At 47.4% G+C, this 25,011-nt stretch overlaps 1 protein-coding gene across 2 annotated transcripts in view; it reads left to right on the top strand.

The window, feature by feature from the left end:
- Positions 1 to 25,011, top strand: part of PTGFRN (prostaglandin F2 receptor inhibitor) — an 86,056-nt gene that overhangs the window by 24,543 nt on the left and 36,502 nt on the right. For both annotated transcript variants that reach the window (XR_009538815.1, XM_060139243.1), the window contains exons 2-5: positions 5,636 to 6,004; positions 8,624 to 9,037; positions 13,755 to 14,135; positions 24,254 to 24,679. Coding sequence is in view for 1 of the 2 variants with exons in the window: in XM_060139243.1 (XP_059995226.1) it covers positions 5,636 to 6,004; positions 8,624 to 9,037; positions 13,755 to 14,135; positions 24,254 to 24,679 (1,590 nt within the window). In the remaining variant the exon portion in view is untranslated. The remainder of the gene's footprint in view (positions 1 to 5,635; positions 6,005 to 8,623; positions 9,038 to 13,754; positions 14,136 to 24,253; positions 24,680 to 25,011) is intronic.

The raw sequence follows: 25,011 nt of genomic DNA, 5'->3' as shown, positions 1-25,011 counted from the left end.
CATGGCCCTGAACTTCAGTTGCTGTCTTCTTGGCCCCATGAGGCATTGGCAGTTCTGAACTACTACGTTTTACTGCACAACTTAAAATTGGCAAATATTTGAAGAGAAAAAGCAGTGCATATTGTCAGGCCCACCTTGGGGTGTTTCTGTGATCTTGGCCCCTTAGTCCCGGATACCTGGATTGATCACCAGTGCATTCAATGATCTGTTTCTTGTGTTTTGTCCATCTTTTGTAGTTGTTCTGGGGTGGGGGCAGAGGGCAGGGAGTTGATCTGATACAAGCTAGTCCATCATAGCAGAAAGTATCTCATCTCCATTATTAGTCTTTTGAAATTTATACCTCACTTATCTCCCCTCCTCCTGAAAAACATATTTGAGGCAATTTACAGTGAAATACACACATACATGCAATAAACCTTAAACTAAGGGTAAAGAAATCAAAAGTACAAGGGTGACAGAGAAGGCACAGGAAGGTGTAGAGGTAGAGGAGAGAGATAATTATTAGAAATTTAGATTGTGAATTGTTTCCATATTTCACCATCATATTTCGTACTAGACTTCCTTGAAGCTAAGGTACAAAAGGACACATGAATTTATATATGTTGGGGAAAACAGGACTTGGAAGTTGGAATACGGGTAAAAGAGATGATGAAGCAGTAACAGTTGTATTCAGGGTTGTTTGTGTGTTCTTTGTTTTATTTTGTTTTGGTAGGTTTAGGCAGAAATTTTAAAAACAGGAATTAGGAAGCAGTGCAGGGTCCTGAGACCTATCTAAGAGGGTCTGGGCATCACCAGGGCATGGTGATGTGGTGCTGGGCCACTTAGTAATTGGGATTATGAGAGAGAGATTTAGCATCAGAGCCTTAATATACTGCACAAAATGTGCTATTAAGGTACCCTAATTTGTGTTGAGTATCAAAGGTACTTGGGTTGTGAGAGACGCCTATATAGTTCTTGTTTGCTGGGGAAAGAACACACAATGGTCCATCAACTGGTATTTTTTTTCTGGTACTAAATTTTAAGAGACTTTTATCGTATGGATTCTTGCGTCATTGAACAACCCAATAGTGGCCTCAATAGTCCTTTTAAAACTAATAAAGAAATGCTTTTCATATACTGGTTTCTTATATTGACCCCTGAAAACAAATTTAAATTGTTTCTTAGTAAAGACATTTTTATAGAAAGCTAACCTAACACAGTTCAGGTGCCAAAGTGTTTGGGACTCTTCATTTGAAATACTGGTAGAATTTGGAAAACCAGAGGAAAATTTTGTTTTTTTCCCCTTAGTCAACTGTTACAAGAGGTTTCAACTAAAATCAGTAATGTGTGGCTTTGCAGATATTCTTTTTGATTTGGAAAGAGCCATATGCTCTATGTTTTACAAGTTGTGTTTATTTTTTAAATATCATTAGCTGTTATTTAACAATATTAAAGGAAATATGTGCTAAATAGCAGACTGCTGGTAGCAAATCGAAATTCTGTTAACTAAACTTCAAAATCTTGCTTTGCACAGATGAGGGGCCATCCCAGTTCTGCATGTACGGCACTGCTCGGGTTTATATTTTTTTTAGATTAGAATTTGATCTTTCAAGCATCTGTTCCTATCTGCTTGGCTTTTTCCAGTGGCACTGTAACATAGCCCGAGTCGAAGGTACTTCTGCAGGTTGAGTTGAGGCAGGAGTGCCTAAGTGACCCCAGGGGAGATGGGGAAGCCTTCCCACAGGAGCTGGTGCTGCAGCTGCTTCTTGCAAGAGGCTGAGAGATTGCCAGGAGGGCGTTCCAGATGAAGGAAGCACAGAAGCAGAGGCTGTGAGGCCCAAGAGAGCATGGCATTTGCAGAGACTGAAGGGCCATTTGTTTTGTTGAAGTCTAAGGACTAAGGGCTGGGAGAATGGTAGCTGATGAAGCTGGAATGGTAGCCATGGACCAGACTATGAAGGATCTTGTGTGTCTTCTATTCGTTCATTTATTTAGCAAGTATTTATTGAACAACTACTATGTACCAGGCCCAGTTCTAGGCAGGCACTGGCATTCAGCAGTGAACAAAACAGATAAAAATCACTGCTCATTTAGACCTTGCATCCTGGTGGGAGAAGGCAGACAATAAATAATAGTAAAACTATAGGGATACACGTAAAGAATATTAGTGGTAAGTGATAAGAAGAAAATTTGGCAAGAATGAGGGTGGGTGTGTACAATTTTAAGTGGTCAAGAAAGGCCTCACTAATAAGGCGACACTAGAATGAAATGTGAAGCCTGGTGATGGAGTGGGGTTTACGTCTGAGAGCGCTCCAGACCGAGAAAATGTGCAGAAGCCCTAGGTTGGAATAGGTCTGTCTGCTCGAGAGTCTTAGGAGGAAAGCATGGCTGGAGTGCAGTGGAGGGAGGAGCTTGGAGAAGAAAAGAGGGCCAGGTCCTGTGAGGTCTTGGTGGCCTCTGTGAGGACTTGGCTTTTATCTGAGTGACATGGGGAGTGATTGGAAAGCTTTGAGCAGAGTAAGGATGTAATGCACTTAAATTTTTAAAAGATGGCTTGGCTGTGTTGAGAGTGGAGGGCAAGAGCAGAGGGAAGGCAGGCAGCCAGTTGGGAGGCTGTTGCAATAATTCAGGTGAGAGGGAAGGTGGCATGAACCAGGGGCATCGCAGTGGGGGGTCTGGAAGATAGAGTGTATCCTGTAGGTGATGAGGAACCATGAGATACTTCTGACCAGTGAAGTGGCATATGATTTGTGCGTTAAAAAGATGATTTGGGTGACTGTGGAAGCAGGACTGGAGAGCTGACACAAGCAGCTGGCTCAGTTTGCTGAGCTCCACTCACTAAGAATAAAGACAGACACCTTACAAGGAAGGTAGCCTCATGCCGAAGGGCCCCGTTGAGCCGGTTGTTAACCCTGGTGAACTTCTTGACAAGGGCTAGAAATTGCAAAGGTTTACATGTTAGGAAATTCCTCTGTAAACCTGTCAAGGAAGCAAAGTGAACGATTGTGATCAGGTTTATTCTAGAGGCGGCCTGCAAAGCAGGTAACCGCAGACCCTTCCTGCGTGCAGGGCCCTGTTGTGAGTGCTCTGTGGCTCAATTAATCCTTACACAGCCCTAAGGGTGTGTCTCCATTTCACAGATGGAAACTGGGCTCAAGGAGGATAAGCGTTAGGCTGTGCTCCCTCTTACGGGTCTCCACCATGAAGCTTCCTTCTTCTTCTTCCTTTTTTTTAAAAATATTTATTTATTTATTAGGTTGCACCAGGTCTTAGTTGCAGCACATGGGCTCCTTAGTTGTGTCATGTGAACTCTTAGTTGCAGCATGCATGTGGGATCTAGTTCCCTGGCCGGGGATCGAACCCTGGCCCCCTGCACTGAGAGCGCGGAGTCTTATCCACTGCGCCACCAGGGAAGTCCTGAAGCTTCCTTCTGAAGGGTCTCTCTGGGACAGTCAGAATTATCCAGTCATCTCTGAAATTAAATGTAAAAAGGATGGCCTGTTTCCTTTGAAATGTAGTGATGATGACCTCACTGCTTGCTGGGTATTATTTCAGTGCCCTGAGTTTCCAGTGACAGAAATTATCCTAAGGAATATAAGTGGGTGTGAGTAGAAGTGCAAGGAATTGAAATGTCCAGGGGAAGACGTGTGCGTGTATGTGTGAGTGTGTGCACATGTGCATATGTGTTCGTTTGTGTGTATGTGTGTGTGCATATGGAATGATTTAGAAGGTATGGCAGATCTAGTGGCTCAGATGATGCCATCTAGTCATGAGGGCACATTCTCTGCACCTCTTTGGTCCCAGTGTTGACCTGGGTCTCTTCTGCTGTAGATGGCTCCCTCACCTGGTCAGGAGGGCTGCCCACATGCAGCTTCAGAGCCAAGCAGCTCTGTAGTACCCTGATTCCAAAGGAGGTGAAAATGTCTTCCTGCAGCTTCAGCAAAAATGAGCAAGGAGGACTCTGACCTTGTTTCAGCCCCAGTGTGCATTCCCGGGACCGGGGGTGCAGGGCATTCCTTAGATCATAGACATATCATCCCAATCTCTGCCTTGATATTCACATGGCACTCTCCCTGAGTGCTTGTGTCTGTCCAAATTTCCCCCCTTTTAAGGATACTGGTCGTTGGATTAGGGGCCCACCCTACTCCAGTATGACCTCATTACAGTTTAGCTAATTACATCTGCAACAACCCTATTCCCAAATAAGATCACATTCTGAGGTGCTGGGGGCTAGCACTTCAGCATATGAATGTGGGGGGTGGTGGTAGGGAGACACAATTCAACCCATAACAAATGACAGAAACACAGAACTGAAAATAAATAATAGAGGTTCCATTTTATCGAGCTCTTCCTACATGGCAGAGTCTCAGCTAGCCATTTTATTTCATCAACTCAGTGACTCCTTCTTTCCTCATTTTATAGTGGAGGAAGCCAAAGCTAAGAGAGGTCTCTCAGTTTAAACTTGTCTCCTTGATTTCAGAGCCCATGCTTTCTCCTGTATCTCTTAATGCTATACCTATTCATAGAACGTCAGGAAAGAGCCGTGCAAGTTCATTTGGTCTGAATTGAAATGCTAACACAGGTAACAAACGCACTGCAAAAAAATGTGCTGAAGTTCATTGCAAAGAAGCAATCTTTTTTTTTTTTTTACATCTTTATTGGAGTATAATTGCTTTACAATGGTGTGTTAGTTTCTGCTTCATAACAAAGTGAATCAGTTATACATATACATATGTTCCCATATCTCTTCCTTCTTGCATCTCCCTCTCTCCCACCCTCCCTATCCCACCCCCAAAGAAGCGATCTTAAAGGACACACAGGTGACGGTCCCTCAGGGCCGTCCCAGAGGCCTGTGAGGTCTGCACTTGGGGCAGGGAATGCCAGTGAACTCTAGGCTTTGTCCACCAGGCCTCTCATCCCCAGTAAGCCGCTGCATTCCTACCAACGCCCAGCAACCAGCCAGAGCAGGCACTGTCTCCCTTTGTGCTTCCCTATCCTCTTTCTGAATTTAGATCAGGGTGAAGAGTAGAGAGAAGGAAATGAGCCAGAAAATAGAAAATTAATACTTGGTAGAGTCGTCATATTTTAAAATTAATTTATAGGCAATGTCAGATAACCAGAGTTAAATCATTTTATCAGCAGGCTGCTCTAGGATTTAAAAATTGGCAGCCATCGTTGTAAATCAGGTCTCAGGAGCCCCCAGGGGGTGGTCTCTAGGGAAGAATGTTGACATTGGGTGGGAAGAAATGTAAATACTTGATTAGCTGTGTCCTTTTCTTTCACACAAAACCTAAAGTATTTCTGCCTCATGTTGAGTGATCACAGTAGGTTAAATAGTAACAGGAGGGAGAAAGCTATTCAAGTTCATGGTTAGCCTACTTTTAGTGCTTCTCTTCCTCCCTGGATATCCTAGGAGACTGTTGCATGAGAGGTACTCACCGCAGGGGGGTATTCCTGGCTTGGGGTCCTTGGGGTGGGCTCAGCCTTCTTCTGCACAGACACTGGCAGCACGCCGGTCAGTGTCACATTTCCCCAGCTGGTCGATGTCACGTTTCCACCATGTGCCTGGGAGCCGGAGCGCCCACAGTTTTACCACATTTATACTGGGAAGACCTTATTGGATTCAAGCCCTGCCTTTCACCTCTTGTTGTTGCAGCTCTTTGTCGAGGGCGTGTGGTGAGGGTCCCCGCGGGGAGTCTGGTGCGGGTGGTGGGCACTGAACTGGTCATCCCCTGCAACGTCAGCGACTACGACGGCCCCAGCGAGCAGAACTTTGACTGGAGCTTCTTGGCCTCGGGCAGCAGCTTCGTGGAGCTCGCCAGCACTTGGGAGGTGGGCTTCCCCGCCCAGCTGTACCGTGAGCGCCTGCAGAGGGGTGACATCGTGCTGCGGCGGACGGCCAACGACGCCGTGGAACTGCACATAAAGAACGTCCAGCCCTCAGACCAAGGCCACTACAAGTGTTCCACCCCCAGCACGGATGCCACCGTCCAGGGCAACTATGAGGATACAGTGCAAGTTAAAGGTACATCCTCACGGGGGGCGGGGTTGCTGCACTGGAGGACCGGACTTTCCTCTGCCACTCAGCTGTGCGGGACTGTGCCAGGCACTGAAGTCCTCTGGGTCTCTGTTCCCACCTCTGTGCGATGGAGGAATAATGTCTTACCTGATTAAAGGCAGAGGATGGGCCGGGTGGCCTCTGAGGGCCCTTTCTCTTCACTCCATTGTGATTGTGAGCCCTCCCGTGGCTGGTGAGTTGAGGCAGAGTGGTATGTGATGGCGACTCCAGCTGTGAGCCAGGTTGCCTGCGCTCAGTAAGTCCCATGGCTCGCTCCCCCACGTGTCAGCTCTGTGGCCGTGGGCATGTCCCATGCCTCAGCTTCCTCCTCTGGAAAACCTTCCGTAAAGGTCGAGGTGAGTTAGGACATGTAAAGCCTCAGAGCAATGCCATAGTAAACACTCAGTCAGGTTAGGGACGAGGTGACGGTGATGATGACACTGATGTTCAGGTTTATGGGACTAACAGATACTTAAAAGCTCATGTCTTTCTTTGTACCCTTCATGATTTAGAAGTTGTAGGGGTCATATGTGGAGAAAGAGTGATGTGGTCACTGCAACCTTATTGGCCTGGCTGTGCGAGTAATCATACCTTATGTATCTGGAATGTTTGGGTTTGTTTGTTTTTTCATTTTCCAAGTTCTGTTTGATTAATTCACCCATTCGATTCTCAACCCAATGAAGAAGAGAGGGCAGGGTATTTCCCAAATTTACACATGAGGAAATGGAAGAGCATAGGTTAATGACTTGCCTAAAATCATACAGCTAATTAGTAAATGGGCAAGAGCAAACAATTTTAATTTGGGGCTAGCAAAATAGAAACATTATTAGTGTTGTTATTGTTATTACTTAAGTATGCATTTATGTGTATCCTGCCTTGTTCCAAAAAGAATTATATCAGAGTAGTAGTGTAATTAATGATCAGGAAAGCAGAAGATGTACATGATGATATATAAAGAAGGGGTTGATTCAGGCATTCATTCCTTCTGTAATGATTTATGGACTGCTACCATATTGTCCAGATACTGTTCCCCCATTAGACTCATGAGGGAATAAAACAGCCATGCCCATTATGCAGGTATTAAAATGTCCAATCTACCTCTTCCATTACCTCTTCTCATTCCTCTACAAAATCCAAATATGTTTTTGAGAAAAAAGTCCCATAAGACATTCTTGCATTGGAGTTAAATAATGCATTGCTTTTGTAGTCATCACAGACACGGTACACCTCCACTAGGTCAGATGCACCCTCGTCTCCATGTGTAATTCTCATCTTGAGGAGTTGGAGGCAGCAGGGGGGAACCTGCCCCTCCGCCCCCACTGCCCAGTATCTTTCTGTTTGTTCTCCAGTCTTCGAAAGACAGGAGTAAGAAGAGGCTTTCCTGGGGTCAGGAAAGCAGATGGATGGCCGTGAAAGAGACTGGCTGGCTGCCCAAGTGGAGCCTCTCGTGGCTGCCATGCATGGTCTAGTGTCTCTCTGGCCTTCAGCTTCATGGGTCTTCAAACTGTATATCCATGGCCTCAGGGATAACTGGTCTTGGGAACTGAGTCATGTTAGCTGGACTCACAGACTGATGTGTATAGTAGAAGGTCATTATATTCATTTGCAATAGAGATAGGTCTTTGTGATGTGTCCTTCTAAACATGTAGCAGTTTTTTTTCCTGTTATTTAGAGTAGTCCCTTCTCAAGGACACTGAATTCGTTTCTGAGTGTAGGATGGCAGGAAAACCCAAGGAGATGATGCACAGTGGTGTTTGGGGATTCTCTCAGCCAGCCGGTAGGCAAGCCTGAGAGGTTGTCCCTGCCCTTTGGTAGGGACCTCCTCGCTGGTTACTTCACGTGTGGCTTCCCTGCCTCAAGAGCAGTCGCCGACACTTCTCTGATCTCCGGCCCCCTTTTTCTAGGCTATGGAAGAGCCCAGCTTTTCCCCAGTGGGTCCTAATAGTTAAATAGCTGAGGCGTCAGTTTTCCTGGATGGGTTCCTACCCTGCAGATACCCGCTGCTCACCCTAGTCATTCTTAGACATTCCCCAGGCCTCAAGGCACAGGAAGCGCTCCTGTGCTTTTGTGCTTTGCGGATTACACTGCCTTAACTCCTAGAAGATCCCCCAGGTTCTCTACTCCAGCCTGTGTCCTAACAAAGGAGTGCTGGACAGTAGCGGCTGGTTATTTGATTGTGATTGCTGAGTGCCAAGCACCGTCCTGGGCACCTTCCCTTATAACTGTTTAATTCTCAGTCAACTTCCGGAGATAGGTCTCGTTGTCATCCCTTTTTAGAGTTCAGGAAAACGAGGCACGGAGGGGTAAAGTGACTTGCCTAAGGGTGGCAGAAGTAGAACTCCAAGGCACAGCTCCCAGAAGGGAATTTGCACCACCTCGTTCTAGCCAGGGGTCTTATTAGTGTCTCCTCTTTTTTCGAGTCAGGAAGTTGAGATCATAGATGAAGCGCAATGGGCAGCCGTGCCCATCTGGGCTTTAGAACAGGGGAGGGGAGGAGGAAACTGTGCCGCAAGCCCCGGACGGTGCTGGGCACTTGCGCAGTGGCTGGGGTGGCGGTGTGCTGACGGCTCCGCTTTCTCCCTGCAGTGCTGCCGGATGCTCTGCGCGTGGCCGCCGGCCCGCAGCCCTCCCCGGGCCCCAGCCTGCGCGAGGGTGAGCCCTTCGAGCTGCGCTGTTCGGCCTCCACCGCGTCGCCGCTGCACACGCACCTGGCGCTGCTTTGGGAGGTGTGGCGCGGCCCCGCCCGCCGGAGCATCCTCTCCTTGACCCACGAGGGCAGGTTGCGGCCCGGCCCCGGCTACGAGCAGCGCTACCGCAGCGGGGACGTGCGCCTGGACACCGTGGGGAGCGACGGGTACCGCCTCTCCGTGTCCCGGGCCCTGGCCTCCGACCAGGGTTCCTACCGGTGCATCGTCAGCGAGTGGATCGGAGAGCAGGGTAACTGGCAAGAAATTCAAGAAAAAGCCGTGGATGTGGCCACCGTGGTGATCCAGCCAACAGGTGAGCTTCTGGAAACTGCATGTTTTAGACTGTATGTTATTCAGGGCAATGTGGTGTAAAGAACTCGGCCGGGAGCCTTTTTCTTCTCTGACAAGATTTCTGCTCCTCCTGGGAGGCCTCGCGTTGACGGGTGAGGGAGTAGGGTGGTGTTAATGGTTTGGGGAGGATGCATTTGTTTTGTGCCAAATGCCGAGACCCCTGGGAAGCTGCAGGTTGCATAAGATACTTTGAGTATTTTGTGACTGAAAGATTAAGTCCTTTTAAGTGCCAGGAGAGGTCCGGCCTGGTGGTCAGAGGGCCTTTGGGGTGGAGCTGCCCCCAGCCCGCTCCCTTGGCTTCATTTTGTTTGGTGTTTCCTAAATCTCTGGATATGCCCTTCCCCACAGCTGTTGGGGACGTGTCTGGCTCATCCCCAAACCTCTCGTCTGACTTGGGTCCTCTAGACCTGCCTTTCAGGTCCCCTCAGATGTGACATCCCCTTGTAGGTGAGGGATTCCCTAGGGCTGGGCCTCTTCTTATGTCCTCTATGCCACATACCCCAGAAGCATTCAGCCTATACGCAAGAAGTTTTTGTCATCTGTGAACGAGCCTTTTCAAAAACAACAAACAAAACCCTTCTTACTCCTGCTAGAGAAGTAATTAAGGAAATGCAAAATACATTTTCGGAAACCCATAAAAATAAAAGAAAAACAAATAGGAAAGAAAAACAGGCCAGTTTCCAACAGGCATCAGTAGAGAACCTACTGTGTGCTCAGTTCTGTCCTGGGCTCTGGGGTCAGAGATGCTTAAGGATCGTTCCCAGGCCTCATGGAGCTTCTGGCTTGGCAGAGAGAAGGTGAAAAGAGCCCATCTCAGGGTGATGTCACTGCTGTGGATGGTTGGATAGACTTGGTTTGCTGAGAGTCTGACATCTCCAGATCTCAGAGTACTCTGCTGCTGTTGCTGCTGCCCCCTGTTCTGTAAACTGGGAAGACCTTGGCTGGACTCATTTCCTGACTATAAACAAGAGTGTGTGGTCGCTCTGTTGCTGAGGTTGGAAGGAAAGCAGGAAACGATACACACGGGGAGTGTTTTTCCTCTGCAAGCTGCATTGTCCTGAGCACTCTACCCTGCGTTTACACCACAACACAGGAGCTGGATTTGGGAAAAGCAGCGCTGACTGGCCACTGAGTGACCGTGGCCGTCAGTGAGGTTGGAGGTGCTCTTGCCGACAAGAGGGGCTGCAGGTCACACTCAGTCTTGGTTCTCCTGGCTGCAGAAATCACTTTCCGGATGGATTCAGGTCACCTGTCTTTTCAGAAGTGATCTGCCAGGAATCTGACCTAAGAAACCACGGATATTCAGCTTGCATCGAACAACTGTTTCAACGGGGCAGGAGGGTTAAGAATTTCAGCTTGGCAGCGAATTATCTTTTCATACAAGAATTTCAGTTGTAAAGGTTTTTTTTTGTTTGTTTGTTTCAAACAAGCCACAAAACCCAGAGTATAGTTATAAGACTTGAACACCCTGCGTCTATTAGGCAGGCGGTAGCATCTGGCTCTCACCTGAGCCTGAGGGCTCGTAGCTTTTTGTGCCATGGGCGTCTTTGACAGTCCTTTGAAGCTCACGAACCTTTTCTCAGAGTTAATATGTTTTAATTCATAAAATCCATGTGGAGGATGACAAAGGAAAACAATTACATTGAAGAGTAATCAAAATATTTTAAGACAAATTTGTTATATAATAATATAATATTTTATTATTGCATTAAATAATAAGATATAGTGGCAGGCCTAACAACTACTGTAATTTCTGATAAGTGATGAATATAAATGATATGTTAAGATATCTGCAACAATTGTCAGGTGATGTGAAAATATCTGTGATGTCTATTGGGAACAAGGTCCCAGGGACAGATAATGCTACACTGGTTTGTTGCTTAGTTTCATAATGAGAGGAGCCGCTATATTTCACGTAGAGGTCAGTAAAACAAAGACAATTTGTTTTTCCTGTCCATGTCACAGATTCCTTAAATTCTCTTTGTGGACCCCAGGTTAAGAACCACCACACTAGAGTGATGGTCTTTCTCTCATTTTCAGCACCTGCATTCTCCACAGCTAGCTTTTTTTTAAAAATTAAAGTGTAGTTGATTTACAATATTATGTTAGTTTCAAGTGTACAACATAGTGATTCAATAGTTTTATAGATTGTACTCCATTAAAGTTATAAAACATTGGCTATATTTCCCATGCTGTGTACTACATCCTGTATCTTACTTATTTTAAACTTAGTAGTTGTACCTCTTGATCCCCTTCCTCTATCTTGCCCCACCCCCTCCCCCTCTCTCCACTGGTAACCACTGATTTGTTCTCTGTATCTGTGAGTCTGTTTTTGTTCTGTTATATTGATTCGTTTGTTTCATTTTTTAGAGTCCACATATAAGTGAAAACATGCACTATTTGTCTTTTTCTGCCTGACTTACTTCACTAAGGATAATACCCTACAGGTTTTGTTGCAAATGGCATTATTTCGTTCTTTTTTGCAGCTGAGTAATAATCCATTGTATTTGTACACCACATCTTCTTTAATCATTCATCTGTTGATGGACCCTTAGGTTGCTTCCATATCTTGGCTATTGTAAATAGTGCTGCTACGAATGTTGTCCATAGCTAGCTTCTTAAGTATTCTTATGGCATTGTTATGATGAATGGCACAAAGCTACTTAAATGGTGAGGCTGTGGGTCATGTAGGTGGCAGTAAACCCCCCTATATTAGGAGTGGTCTGGTTGATGCAGATGTTGGTGTCTAATTTATAGGTTCAGTTACATCCAGTAGGAGAAAGCCTGCATCACTCCAGGCTTAGTCTGAGGTCCCCTCTTGCATGACGAGTCCTTAGAACTGATTCTTTTTTTCCCTTCCCTGTGCTTCATCCTGTCCCAGCAGTGAACCCTCCAATCCCATAGAACATGTGACAACTATGCTTAGTGATGTGACAAGATTTTTTAGCCACTTGCAGGGAAAAAAATTAGAAAATGAACTATACTGCTAAAGAGATGTTTCTGCCAGTATTTCTAAACGTAAGACTCTGTCTTCTCCATGCATACTGTCCACAGCTGCATATTGCCCACTTCTTCTTTCCTCAGCTGGCTCCCTCCTGAGCCTTCTTTTACCGCCAGTAGTTGTGGCCAGCACAGAGGGACTCTGGCAGTATTCTGGGATCCCTGACCACGGTTTGTACGTGGGGAGGTTCAAACCACAGCACAGGCTCAGAGCAGCAGTTTCCATACTGACTCCTCTCAAAAGATATCTCATTATTTTGGGCTCGTTTAAAGGTTGAAGGAGGAGGAGGAATTTGGAAGAAGGTGGGTGGAGGTGAGAAATTAGACTTCAAATTCCTTTTTCTAATACTATGCCCACCTCATTTTCTGTCTTCATCAAGGCAGATGTTGAACTTGGCCTGAAACACTTGTTGGAAATATCATCAGCCTTTGGAAATATTTATATGAAAGTCATTTACTCCAAAGGGCATGGGTTTTGGGGTTGCGTCTTTTCTGAACTGAGTGACAGCCTTTGTCGCTGAGCTGACCCGGGACCGCAGCTGATGCTGAGTGACTCCTGCTGGAAGACCAGGACCGTGCTGTGCGTCCACTTGAATCCCCTGGGAGGTGTCAGCTAGTTATCATCTAAGCAGTTGTTCCTAGAGCGTTAGCACGTGTTGCATGTTTTTCTACTCTGATTACAGATGTTCAACTTCTTTGCACAAAATCCCTTGAATAAACTAAAATGTTTCCGTGTAAAAAGCTTTGACAGGGGAATGCTGAAACCACATCTGCCTGGAGACCGTGACACCAGATCCTTCAGTGCTTCGTCTAAATATAGTCTACTTTTAATTATCCACACAGAGAGGGCAGTGGCATGGGTAATCCAGAAATCATTGTGGTTTGGTTTTAGAATACATGCTTTATTCTTGACTTTAAGGCGGGTGTGTGGACCAGAATAAATGATGCTCTAAGTGCATAGCCTTTGGAAGACTTGACTCGTCAGGCATATTGTCTGGTTTCACTTTCCCAGTCCTTCTGTTTAGGATCCTCCCTGCCGCCCTTTTACCCAGAAGATGGTTTCACCCTCACTTCCTACCCTCCAGCTCCTGGCCCCCAACTGATAATATGTACCGGCCAGAGCTGAGCTGTCTTTTCTCTGAAAGTCACCCAAGGCCTGTCGTGCATGTGGAGAAAGTATAATTTTAGCCTTGTAATGTTCAGCAGACTTGTTTTCAAATGATAGTGTACGTGATAATAGTGTAACGCTTAAGAGCGGCGTCCCTAGAGGCAGACAGCCGGGATTTGAATCTTAGCTCTGTTACCTATTAGCTGTGGCACCTTGGGCACGTTAGTTAACTTCTCTGTGCTTCAACTGCCTTACCAGTAAAATGGAGATGATAATTGTAGTACCTCGTAGGGTTGTTTTGAAGATGAAATTTATAAAGCACTCAGAAGAGTGCCTGGCCTAGAGTAAGCATATATATATAAGTGCTTGTTATTGTTTTAAGGAAAGAAAAAGAAATATGGTATGTTTCATTCGTTTATTCAGTACATTTCTCAAGCACTTAAAACTGTACAAAGCCTTCTAACTTGAATGTTGCCAATAAGAAGGTAAAAGGAGATGATCTAAGGGGACGGGGGTGGAAGCAGCAAATACGACGGAGATTATCTAGATGTCCTGGTTTTCAATTTTCCAGTGCTTCGAGCCGCTGTGGCCAGGAACGTGTCTGTGGCTGAAGGAAGGGAGCTGGACCTGACCTGCAACATTACAACGGACCGAGCGGACGACGTCCGACCCGCGGTGACGTGGTACTTCAGCAGGACGCCTGACAGCACCTTGCCCGGCCCCCATGTGTTGGCTCGGCTGGACCATGACTCCCTGGTGCACAGCTCTCCTCACATGGCCTTGAGTCACGTGGATGCGCGCTCCTACCATTTACTGGTTCGAGATGTCAGCAAAGAAAACGCTGGCTACTATTTCTGCCACGTGGCGCTCTGGACACCCGGGCACAACAGGAGCTGGCACAAGGTGGCAGAGGCCATGTCGGCCCCAGGTGCTGTGGCTGTGACCTGGCTAGGTGAGTGGTTCGGAGGGCTGGCTCTTCACCTCTCTGGCTTAATCCCTCCTCTGGGATACGGAGAGGAGTAAGGGAGCTGCGTGTTCTGCACTGTTCGGGCCTTCTTGATATCAGGACAAGCATACTCTCTCCTGCATAGATCCCAAGCTGGGGGAGAAAGCCAAACTGGCTGAAATAGAATCTGGCAGGCAAGGGAAATGTTTAGATAACGTGGCCTCAGTTGTCTCAGTACCCTCCTCTGAGAGGATATATATTCCTTTTGTTGTCGAGATTTGCAGGGTCAGGGGCCCTGCTGAATGGCTCTTTGAAATGGATCTTTGTTGGAGGGAGAACGCTGCCATTCTCCCTTTCCTTTGCCTAGACTCCTAGGTACTCTCTGGCAGGAGCTGGGGCTTTTCTAAAGCCCAGGGAAGAAAAAGAACTCCTTTAGTTAATGGAACACGTTTTTTTCACCGAATGCCCTGGAAGGCCCAAATGAATTTTTTTTTTTTTACAGATACCAGTTAAATCCAGGGGGCTTCCTGCTTCCCCTGCTCTTTTGGAGGGCTCTCTCCCCACGTCCGATTCCCAAGGGAGGAGCAGAGTGGCCCTCAACTGTTGCCCTCCTTGCCACCCATGTCATTGTTACTTGTCATATATGTGAAGGTCATTGTCACATCCTCTTCTTTTTTTACCAGGCTCACCTTCCCCATCTCTTATTTTCCTGAATGCTTGCCCTCCAGGGCCGACTTTTCCTAATTTTGTTACTATCTTGTAGTTAATTGCAAGTGGACTTAGGCAGGATGGGGCCGGGTGGAGTGTGGAGTGCTTCGCTTCCCAAGGCCATTACTGCAAAGATGGAGACAGGCCTGCCGGCTAGCCTCTTCCCTGTTTTGAGCTTGGTCTCTCTACTGTCCCCTGACTGTTCCGAGCCCGCATGAAGGCGTTTGGCATTGCTCTATTAGGAGGTAAAACAGATCTTCAAAGGCTCGGAAATCATTTCCTCCTTTGTCTAATGCTAAACGTCCTCCCGCCGTGAGCCCCAACTCATTTCTCAGCTCTTCCTTGTCTCTGCAGTGAAATCTTCTCCTGGGCTAGTGGCACATTCACTGTCTGTTTCTTCCTAATAAGCTGTTATTTGGCAAAGATGGGGAGTTGGCAAGTGGGGACAGAGGGGGCAGGGAGAAGACGAATCATAAGAGAGTAAGCAGAGGGTCCGTCCAATTCTGAGCGAGACCGGGCGGGGTGTTAGTCATCCTTGGTAGCAGAGTGGTTCTTTAATATCTGCAAAGTGAAAGGAGCGGGTTCATCTGGCGAGCTTTTATTCCTGCCGTCTGAACCCCATGCGAGAAACTCATCATGAAGTACTGAACTGGAACAACGTTAGCCCAGCTAGAACTCTCCTTAGCAACCTTCAAAATAAAACAGATGTTGTCAGCACCAGAAGAAGAGTTTTCAGCCCCGGAGCTGAATGTGTCTCACAGCCCTGGTCCTCGGTGCCTTGTGCGGTGCTGTCAGATCCCAGCGCGGATGTTCCGCACCCCTCCCCCACCGACTTAGACGGCCTCTTTGAAGTCCTCGCGTGCGCCAATCCCAGCCTACCCCGGGGGAGAGATGCTGAGACTGTCAGGAAGCAGGAGGGGAACTCGGGGAGGGAATGGGCTCTTTTAGCTGGAAGGGATTTGTTGGTGGCTGTGTTCTCCAGAGAGTGGGAAGAAATAAAGAGACTAAATTGTGGGAAAAGGTTTGGTTATTATTCTGAGGATCCAACACGGTTGTTGCGAAAGCTGTCAGTGTGCTTTTCCCTGGCTGATCTAAGGCCCCAGACCCCGCATCTCTCACAGTTCTTTGCACGTAATGGGCACTCAGTAAACACTGGCCTGATGGGTAGATAAACCAGCACCAACACATGGATATGTTAACATATGTGCACAGGAAAAGAAGAATTGCAAAGAAAGCAATAAGTTCAGCTCAGAACATTCAGAGGTACTGCACATGGGCAAACCTGTCAGGAGTGTAAGTGGTATTCTTCTCCGGTCTTCCCCTTAAATCTCTCCTCCTTCCCTGTGCCTGTGCCTCATACCATTACAGCTCCCTGGACAGTTGTCAGGAGGCGAGTTGGGCCTGAGTACAGCAGTAGGCTTTTTCTCCAGGACCTCCCAATTGGATTCTCCGCTCAGCGGTGATCAGGCCTGGCTTGACACTGTGTGATTCTCTCTAGATCTACAACGTGTCTGCGTATGCACGTGGATACCATGCCACATGTAAACTGGGGCCTGCTGAGGCTAACTGAGAGGTGGCAATAAGACAGGAAGTAGTCTGTTTAGATAGGTCATCTTATGTTGTGTGACTGTGGAATGTTGTCACAGGAGAGCTCTTGAGAAAGCCAGTTCCCTGTGCAGGTATTACACAAAATGCTCAATTTTGCCACCTGACATATTAAACATAATAACTACCATGTATTGAACACTTACTGCGTGCCAGGGACTAGGCCAAGGGCTTTACACGCATTAAATATCTGATCCCCGCAAACAGCGCCAGTGAGGTACTGTCCCAATCCCCACCTGAAAACCACTGATTTTCATTTTGCTCACAATTTTGAGGGTCAGGAATTAGGGAAGAACTCAATGGGGTTCATCTCTGATGCACATGGTGACAGCTGGGACAGCTAGGGCTGGGGATCCCCTTCCAGATGGCTTTCTCATGCACTTGTCACCACGTTCCAGGGCATCTCTCTCTGTCCCCAAGTGGTGTCTCATCCAGGCCCCGTCCATGTGGCTTGGGTTTCTCATGGCGCCGTCTTCTCAGGACAGTCATTCTTCTTACGTGGCGGCTGGCTGCCAGGACGCAGGAAGTAGAAGCGCCTGGCTAGTTGAAAGCTGTCCCTGGGACTGGTACAGTGCACCTCCGCTGTCTTCTATTGGTCAGAGCCATCACAGAGTCTGTCCAAGTTCAAGGGGATAGAGAAAGAGACCCCATCTCTTAATGGGAGACCAGCAAGGTCACATTTCAAAAAGGGCATGTGAGATGGGAAACGTTACTGCATCATCTTTGGAAAGTAGAATCTATGCAGCGGTTAATGCTTGTTCCTTTTATTTCCAAAGAAATATTTAGAATGGCTTGGACAGAATTATGGCCCTAGGTCAAGTCTGTCCCAAGTATTTTCATCTTGAGGGGAGTCTGTCCCGAGTATTGTCATCCTATGTGGAAATGGTTTGGCTTTGGGGATCAGCTTCACTCCTGAAACTCTAAAGCGTAGAGTCCTAAAAGCTGGGTCGTCCTTGTCCTCATTTGCTTGGGTGCACTGAGTAGATGAGGGATTGAAGCTGATTGGGGTCTTCTCACATTCCATCGTGTTAACCAGAGACATCAGGGCAATGATGTGAATGGGTCTGTCAAGTCCAGGAGCACTTGTAGCAGCTGGGAGGACTATAATTTTTTAGAGGGTAAGAAAAAATCTCTTTACTTAGGATGGATGCCCTACTTTTGAAGGCAAAAAGATTTAAGTTGGGTTGCAAAACGAAGTCCAATTTAAAGCAGGAGGCACAAAAATAAAATCAAGATCAAAAGGGGTAAAAAAAAAAAATCAAAGAATAGGTATTGCAAGATGGTTGGGGTGGATTAGTGACTGCATTTGAGCACTGAATTTGCCTCTGAAGTTTTGGAGAGTTGAGGCAAAAGAGATGGGATTATACAGTCCTCCTCTGATGATGGAAAACAAACAAAAGAGAGACAAACTTTTTCTTGGCACTGAATTTATCATGCGCTTGTTTTATTTAAGGGGCATTCGATAGCATAATGGACAGTGCTTTCAACTGTTCTTTTATAAACGCTCTAAGTGATGGTTCAAATGGATGTTTCTTATATCCACTCCCCATAAAAGCTGAAGGCATAAATCTTAAGTGTGTGAAGGAGTTTTTGTAAGAGACTGAGTTACTGTGGAGGACGAATGTCGCTTTGTGTCGATCCAATTTAGTATATGGCGAAAACTACAGAGAATCGGGGGGAATGGCTGGTTAATCTGCATGTGAAGCCATCTCTCTCTGCTATCAGATGTCTTAAATGAGCCCTTGGCAAGAGTTGGATACTAATCAGTTCATGGTTGAGTTCTCTGCCCGAAGTCCCAGACTGCTGTGGTGGTAATTGGAGAGGGTTCCACGGGCTTCAGATACAGGAGCAGGAACCGGCAGAGCCGAGCGGTGCTACTCGGGCTTAGGCACCTGATTTGCATTCTTCCCCACTTGCGGACCGTCCCCTCTTCCAGCCCTGTGCCAGCGAGGAAGGTAATTATTTTTCTTTAAAAGGAGCTGTTAATCTGCTAAGTACTTGGTAGAGACTTGAGAGTTCTTTGCCGTCTACAGAAGATAAGATTTAGATCTGCAGAATTTTTTTTTCTTTTTTTTTGCGGTACGCGGGCCTCTCACTGTCGTGGCCTCTCCCGTTGCGGAGCACAGGCTCCGGACGCGCAGGCTCAGCGGCCATGGCTCACGGGCCCAGCCGCTCCGCGGCATGTGGGATCTTCCCGGACCGGGGCACGAACCCGCGTCCCCTGCGTCGGCAGGCGGACTCTCAACCACTGCGCCACCAGGGAAGCCCCCCAGAGAATATTTAATTGTTGTATACCAGTGATGATAGTGGCAACTCTTTGACAATTAGTCAACTCGCTCAGCTGCATCTAAAGTACCTGCCCAGTTCAGGGTAATAAAACTGGCATCGGCAGAAAAAAGGGCCCTCTTCCTCCTGTTTCTTCTGACTCGTGCTTGCAGCCTGTTCATCTAATTAGCTCCCCCAAGTTAACTAAACTTCAAAGGGGGCATTAGAACATGGCCCTGTTGTACACAGTTCAGGATCAGTGCCTCAGCTGTTATCATCCCTCTTGTCTTCTGGGATGGAGCTGGCTTTGAGAAGCATGAATAACTGGGTGTGTAATGAGGTTGTGCAATTCGGCCCTAGTGGGAGCCAGGCCACGGAGCCAAAGCCTCTCCTATGATTCTGCTCCCCCACCCCCCACGCGCTGTGCAAGATCTTCGTCTTTGAACTTAACCTCCTTTGGGCTTTGATTTCGGTTTTGGTTTGGTTTGGTTTGGTTTGGTTTAGGAAAAGTACGTGAAAATAGTATCTATCATATGAGGTTGTTCTGAAGATTAAACCAGCATGCAAGGAAAGTGTATGGCCTGGTCCCTGGCATACAGGAAGCCCTCCATAAATGCCAGTTATTAGTATCCTTGTACCTTCCTTACAGAATTGTTGTGAGAGTGAATAAATGAGGTAATCTGTGAAATCCCCCGGTTCAGGTCCCTGCATGTGGTAGGCACAAAATATCTGCTTTTACAAATTAGCCAATGATTCGGAACATTTTCATTGTTCCGGAAGTTATAACAAAGGAGTTTAATGACCCATAATCAGAAAACAAAGTCTTTCTTGGTGGGGCTTACAGTATGGGAGGCCGCAGCTGCAGGAGGTGGTGGGTAAATGAGCAGGTCGTCCTGGGAGCTAGATTAGGGAGAGATCCTTGTTTCCTGGAAGGTTAGTGATGTCGTGCCTTAGACTGGCCTCAGTATTCTGTAAAAGGGCTTATGCTGTGGGCGGGTTGTTTGTTTGTGTTAAACTTTTGGAGTAGAAATTTACCCAGAAGTAGAACAAACCACCAGCTTCAACAGTTACCAGTATTTTGCTAATCTTATTTCATCTCTCTTCCCTCCCCTAGACACACACACGTACGTACACTCTCTCTCTCTCTTTCCCCTGCCCCCTCTTTTCTTTTCCTTCTGGAAGAATGTAAAACACATCCCAGACATCATGTCATTTTGCCATTAAATACTTTAGTATGCATCTTTAACTGATAAGCAGTTTTTAAACATAACCACTATTACATTCTTAGATGATTTCTTGATGAGATCAAGCAGAATATAGCAGTAATCAGTAGTGTAACACTTATGCTGAAAATGAGCATTTTTATGCAAAATATTAAATTTAGTCCAGTTCAGCAAGTGTGTTAATGTCTTTTGTGTACAAGGCACTGCATACATAGCACACACAGATGAATCAAACAGTGGGTCCCAGACCCTGAGAAGAGCCCTACAGAAGGTCCATGAGGCAGACAGACCTGTAACTGAAGTTCAAGGCAATGTTCAAGTAAAGTCCTCAGAGAGCAGGGAACCTGGCGGGTGGTAGGGTCTCTGAATGTTTGCTAAATAAGAAGGAGAGTTGGGACAGGCTGGTGAGTTCACAGGAGGCTTCCTGTTCAGTAGGAGAGGCTACCTGAAGAGGTCTGTGCACGACGGACCTTGAGGAGTATGCCCAGCCTCTGGCAACAAGTTTTAAAATTGTGAAACAACAATAAAGGAAGATTTCCATACATGCACCAAAACATAAAAGAAATAGGCACCCACTCACACGCCTACCATTCTGACGTAGTGGAGTCATGTCTTTTCTAGGAGTGTAAGTCTGAAGGCGACCTCCAAGGCTGGGGGATCGTTCAGATGACCTTTGCACATCCTTTAAATCCCTGGAACTTATGCCTTGTAAGTCCACAAGAATCCACGTGTTTGTTTTTGCATTAGGATCCTCCTTTTGCGGGCCTAAGGTTTAGTTTTAACAGAGAACAAGGAGACAAACCAGTCAATGAAGAGATTTTGCGCTTCTGCCGAGCTGGCATTCCTGTAACTAGATGCACATGCACTGCAACCCCTGTACTCTCCTTTCTCCGCATTTGGATACATAGATTTAAACAGATCCGTCAAGGGGGAGAGGAGGGAGTAGAAGGGGGGAATCGGCTCAGTCATTTACTCAGCGCCTTACTGAGCAGGTGTCCCGGGCGCTGAGGCAGAGGCAACAGGCGGGAGGAAGCAGAGGAGGTGATGAGGGAGTGGTAACAGGCGCCACCGGCACGGAGTCTAGAGCGTGTACAAGAGGGCAGTGGGCGGTGGAGCTGGACAGAGGGCTTAGACTCACACTCTGCAGGGCCTTGAATGCCAGGCTGGGGAGAGTGTTCTTCGCTCAGTAGGTGAGAGAAAAGCCACCTACTGGGAGGCTTCTTGAACAGATGACCTGGTGGTGGTGCGAGCCTAGAGGCAGGTCGGAAGGTTATTATAATAGTCTTGGCTGGTGGCAGAGGGCCAGGACGGGAATGGTGGTCGTGAGGTTTTCACTTCTATGCACAGATATTTATAGAGCACCTACTGTGTGTGAGGCCTGGAATGTGAGACGTGGAAGAGACGCTGAGGAGGGAGAATGGTGAGACTTAGGCACCGTCTGAAGAGAGTGGGATATGGTACACCTTTCAAGAGGGGGGACTGGGAGAGTGAACGGTGGGCTGTGGTACCAGGAGTAGCAGTTGGAAAGTTAGGAGGAGGAGCCAGCTGTGTGTGTTTGGAGTGAGGTTTCAGCTGTGTGTGTGTGTGTCTGTCTGTCTGTCTGTTCCCCTGCTTTGGCCCCAGCTGTTTCTTAGACTCCAGGTTCAAACACTGGCACAGAGCTGTGACCTTAGCATCTTGACTTGGTGTCTCCATTGCATCTCAAGAATAACACATTCACAACCCAATTCACCTCACTCCGCACACACCTCTGCCAGTACACCCCCCACACCCCCGCCACACATACACGGACCAGGCACCAGTCTAAGCACTTTCACGTGTATTATTTTAACTGTTAATCCTCATGATAACATTGTGAGGTGGTTACTGTTATTCTCCCCATTTTTACAGATGAGGCACCAGAGAGATTAAGTAATCTGCCCAAGGTCACACAGCAAGTGAAGGCAGAGCCAGGATTCAAAGACAGTCTGACTTCCAGACCCCTGGCTCCTCACCACTGCTCTTTACTGCTTCACAGTTTGTTGTTCAGGTTAATGTGGTGACACATGCGAAGGGTCTTCCCGTTGTGCTCGGAATGGAGCGAGCTGCTGGACTCTTGATGATCTGGTGTTCCCATTTGGTCCTGACAGGACTGAGGAGGGCAGTCTTGCTGTGCGCACAACCAGTTCAAGTCTGTCCTTTCCACATTACATGAACTTGATTGTCCTTGTCCTCACTCTAGCTGCTGTGCTGAAGTCCCACATGAGGAAAGGGTCTGAAACCCTGGATGCGGGCTAAGTTGGGAATACCTCGTCTTATGCGTGTGATGGTGTAAATACATTTCAGTGTTTGTTCCACAGTCAGCAGTCAGTGGAGAGGCAGCGTGTGTGTTGGCACGCTGCCCAGGGCCAGGACACCCCCAAGCTGTGTATCTTTGGCACATTCACCTGTGAAACGAGGTGGCAGATGACATTCTAGCTTATTTCTCTGTAATGTCCACATCACTGAGGACATTCTCCCATTAGCTGGCAGAGCTGCGCTGCTTCAACTTTTTTTTTTTTTTTTTTTTGCGGTACGCGGGCCTCTCACTGCTGTGGCCCCTCCCGTCGCGGAGCGCAGACTCAGCGGCCATGGCTCACGGGCCCAGCCGCTCCGCGGCATGTGGGATCCTCCCGGACCGGGGCACGAACCCGTGTCCCCTGCATCGGCAGACGGACTCTCAACCACTGCGCCACCAGGGAAGCCCTGGTTCAGCTTTTTATGGAAGAGGGTCCAGGCTCACTTGCAATTAAATGCTTGTGAAGATGACATTTGAGGGAATTAGGAGTTTGAGTTCTTTCCATTTCCTGGCCACTGAGTCATTCTTGGGGAAGTCATGTTGTTATACATTTCGTTAGAAGTATAAATCACAAAACAACAGTTCCTTGACCTCAGCAGTTTATAATTTATGAGTCATAAATAAAAGCAACGTTAAATAAAACTAAACTGTTTGATGGAGGTGATGTGAATACAGTGTTGGCAAATGGAAAATTCTGTTTAGGTAGAATCATTTGTCTCCTAGCAGGCAAAGCGCTACAGGAGAAAAATGTAGCTTTTTTCCAGAAGTCTTAGTATCAAGGCAGCAAACATTTATTGAGTGACTACTCTATACACGGCTGTATGTTTGAACCTTAGGGACAAGACCTTCAAGCAAGGAGTAGTAACTGCTTTACAACAGTACCTACACGGTTTATGGGAACACAGAGAAAGGGTGTCCAGGAAGGGGGCGCAGAGGGGGTGACACTGAAGAATGAGAGCAAGTTTGCAGGGCAGTCAAGAGGAGAGGCCACCGCTAACAGGTCACCCGGTGGTGCAAGACTGCAGTGACTGGAGAACTTCAGATAATTAGATGTGACATGCAGAGGAGGTATTGGTAGAAGAAAGGAAGCAGTGAAGGGGGTCCTCATACCAGTTCCTGGGAGGCTTTGAAATGTGGAGTTGCAGAAATGGATTAAATGCAAACAGTGAACCTCACAGGAGGAGGGGTTCTATACAAGTGAAAAATAACAGGACTGAGACAGTGGCAGTGGGGACACTAGGAGAGCACTCGCTGGCTTCCCTCCCTCCCTCATCAGAATTTACACCTGGCAGAAAGCAGGATGGTCATCGTGAGCGGGCTTTACTAGAGCCAGGATCACAGTGAGCTGCCTTCAAGGTTGGCAGAATTGAATGGGAGAGTTACGTGTGTCAGTGAAAAAAATACCGTTTGGGGAGTTGGAGGATGGCCGTCCACAGGAGGAATGATGACCTGAGGGCCTTGCCTTTGGGTCAAAGCCAAGGATGGCAGGAACCCACGACACGGTGGGTTGACTGGCCTCAAGAGCTAGAATGTACTCTGAGGTTGGGTTTTCCAGTGCTGTGCCAGTGGGGGCTCTGGAGGTCTGTGGGCACTGCTTGGCATGCCAGAGAACGTCTTGGTAGAGCATGGACACCAAACTTCTTAAGAGATTCTTCTCAGAAGACTCCAACTTCCTGGGGAAACTAACAGCTGGCCTCACCCTCTGGAAAGTTCAAGACTCTGAGTGGGGACATTTGGCTTCTGGCCTTGGGAGGTTTTCTTGAGGGGGGACAGTGGGTTTTGCAAGGTTTTGCAGTTGTGCAAGGTTTTGCAGTAACAGACTCTCAGAGGATCCTTCCCATACAACATGAAGACTTCCATTTCTATCACTGTAGCGAATAGAATGGGCATTTAATTGTCAGGACAACAATAGTGCTTATCTTGTTCCTTTTGCTAATTCTTGGTAAATTGCTCTGTCTGATTTGATTTTTTTTTTTTTTTAATCCTGGCCCCTCTCTCTCTTTCAGAACCAGACTATCAGGTGTACCTGAATGCTTCTAAGGTCCCTGAGTTCTCAGACGACCTCACCGAGCTGGAATGCCGGATAGTGAATGTGGAGAGCACCGAGGCGAGTGTCCGTTTCACGGTGTCCTGGTACCACAGGGTGAACCGGCGCAGCGATGACGTGGTGGCCAGCGAGCTCCTCGCAGTCATGAACGGGGACTGGACGCTGAAGTATGGAGAGAGGAGCAAGCAACGGGCCCAGGATGGAGACTTCATTTTTTCTAAGGAGCGTACAGACACGTTCAATTTCCGAATCCAAAGGACTACAGAGGAGGACAGGGGCAGTTACTACTGTGTTGTGTCTGCCTGGACCAAACAGCGTAACAACAGCTGGGTGAAGAGCAAGGACGTCTTCTCCAAACCTGTCAGCATATTTTGGGCATCAGAAGGTAGGCACTTCCTTCTTGTTCATGAACATTTTTGTTTTGTTTTGGCTTAAGTCATCCCACTGTGCATTTTCAGATGCACAGTCACTCTGCAGGTTTCCATGTACACTAGGGATCCAAGAAATTCACACTCCAGTGACTGTGCCTCTTATCCTCAGCACGAACCCCTTTACGATGACGACGTTGAGAAGGGTAAGTCTAACAAGAGGGCTGGGGCTTGGTCGGTGGTAGGAGATCATCTTGTAGGAGCTCACAGGGTGCCTGGTGTACGCCATCGACCTATGGCCCCACTGGGTGATCTGAAGCCAAACTTTGCACATGCCCCTGAGAGTGTA

The sequence above is a fragment of the Lagenorhynchus albirostris genome, chromosome 2, assembly GCF_949774975.1.
Source record: "Lagenorhynchus albirostris chromosome 2, mLagAlb1.1, whole genome shotgun sequence".
Classification (NCBI taxonomy): Eukaryota; Metazoa; Chordata; class Mammalia; order Artiodactyla; family Delphinidae; genus Lagenorhynchus; species Lagenorhynchus albirostris.
Note: the sequence above shows the minus strand (reverse complement) of the source record. Positions and strands in the feature narration are given on the sequence as shown.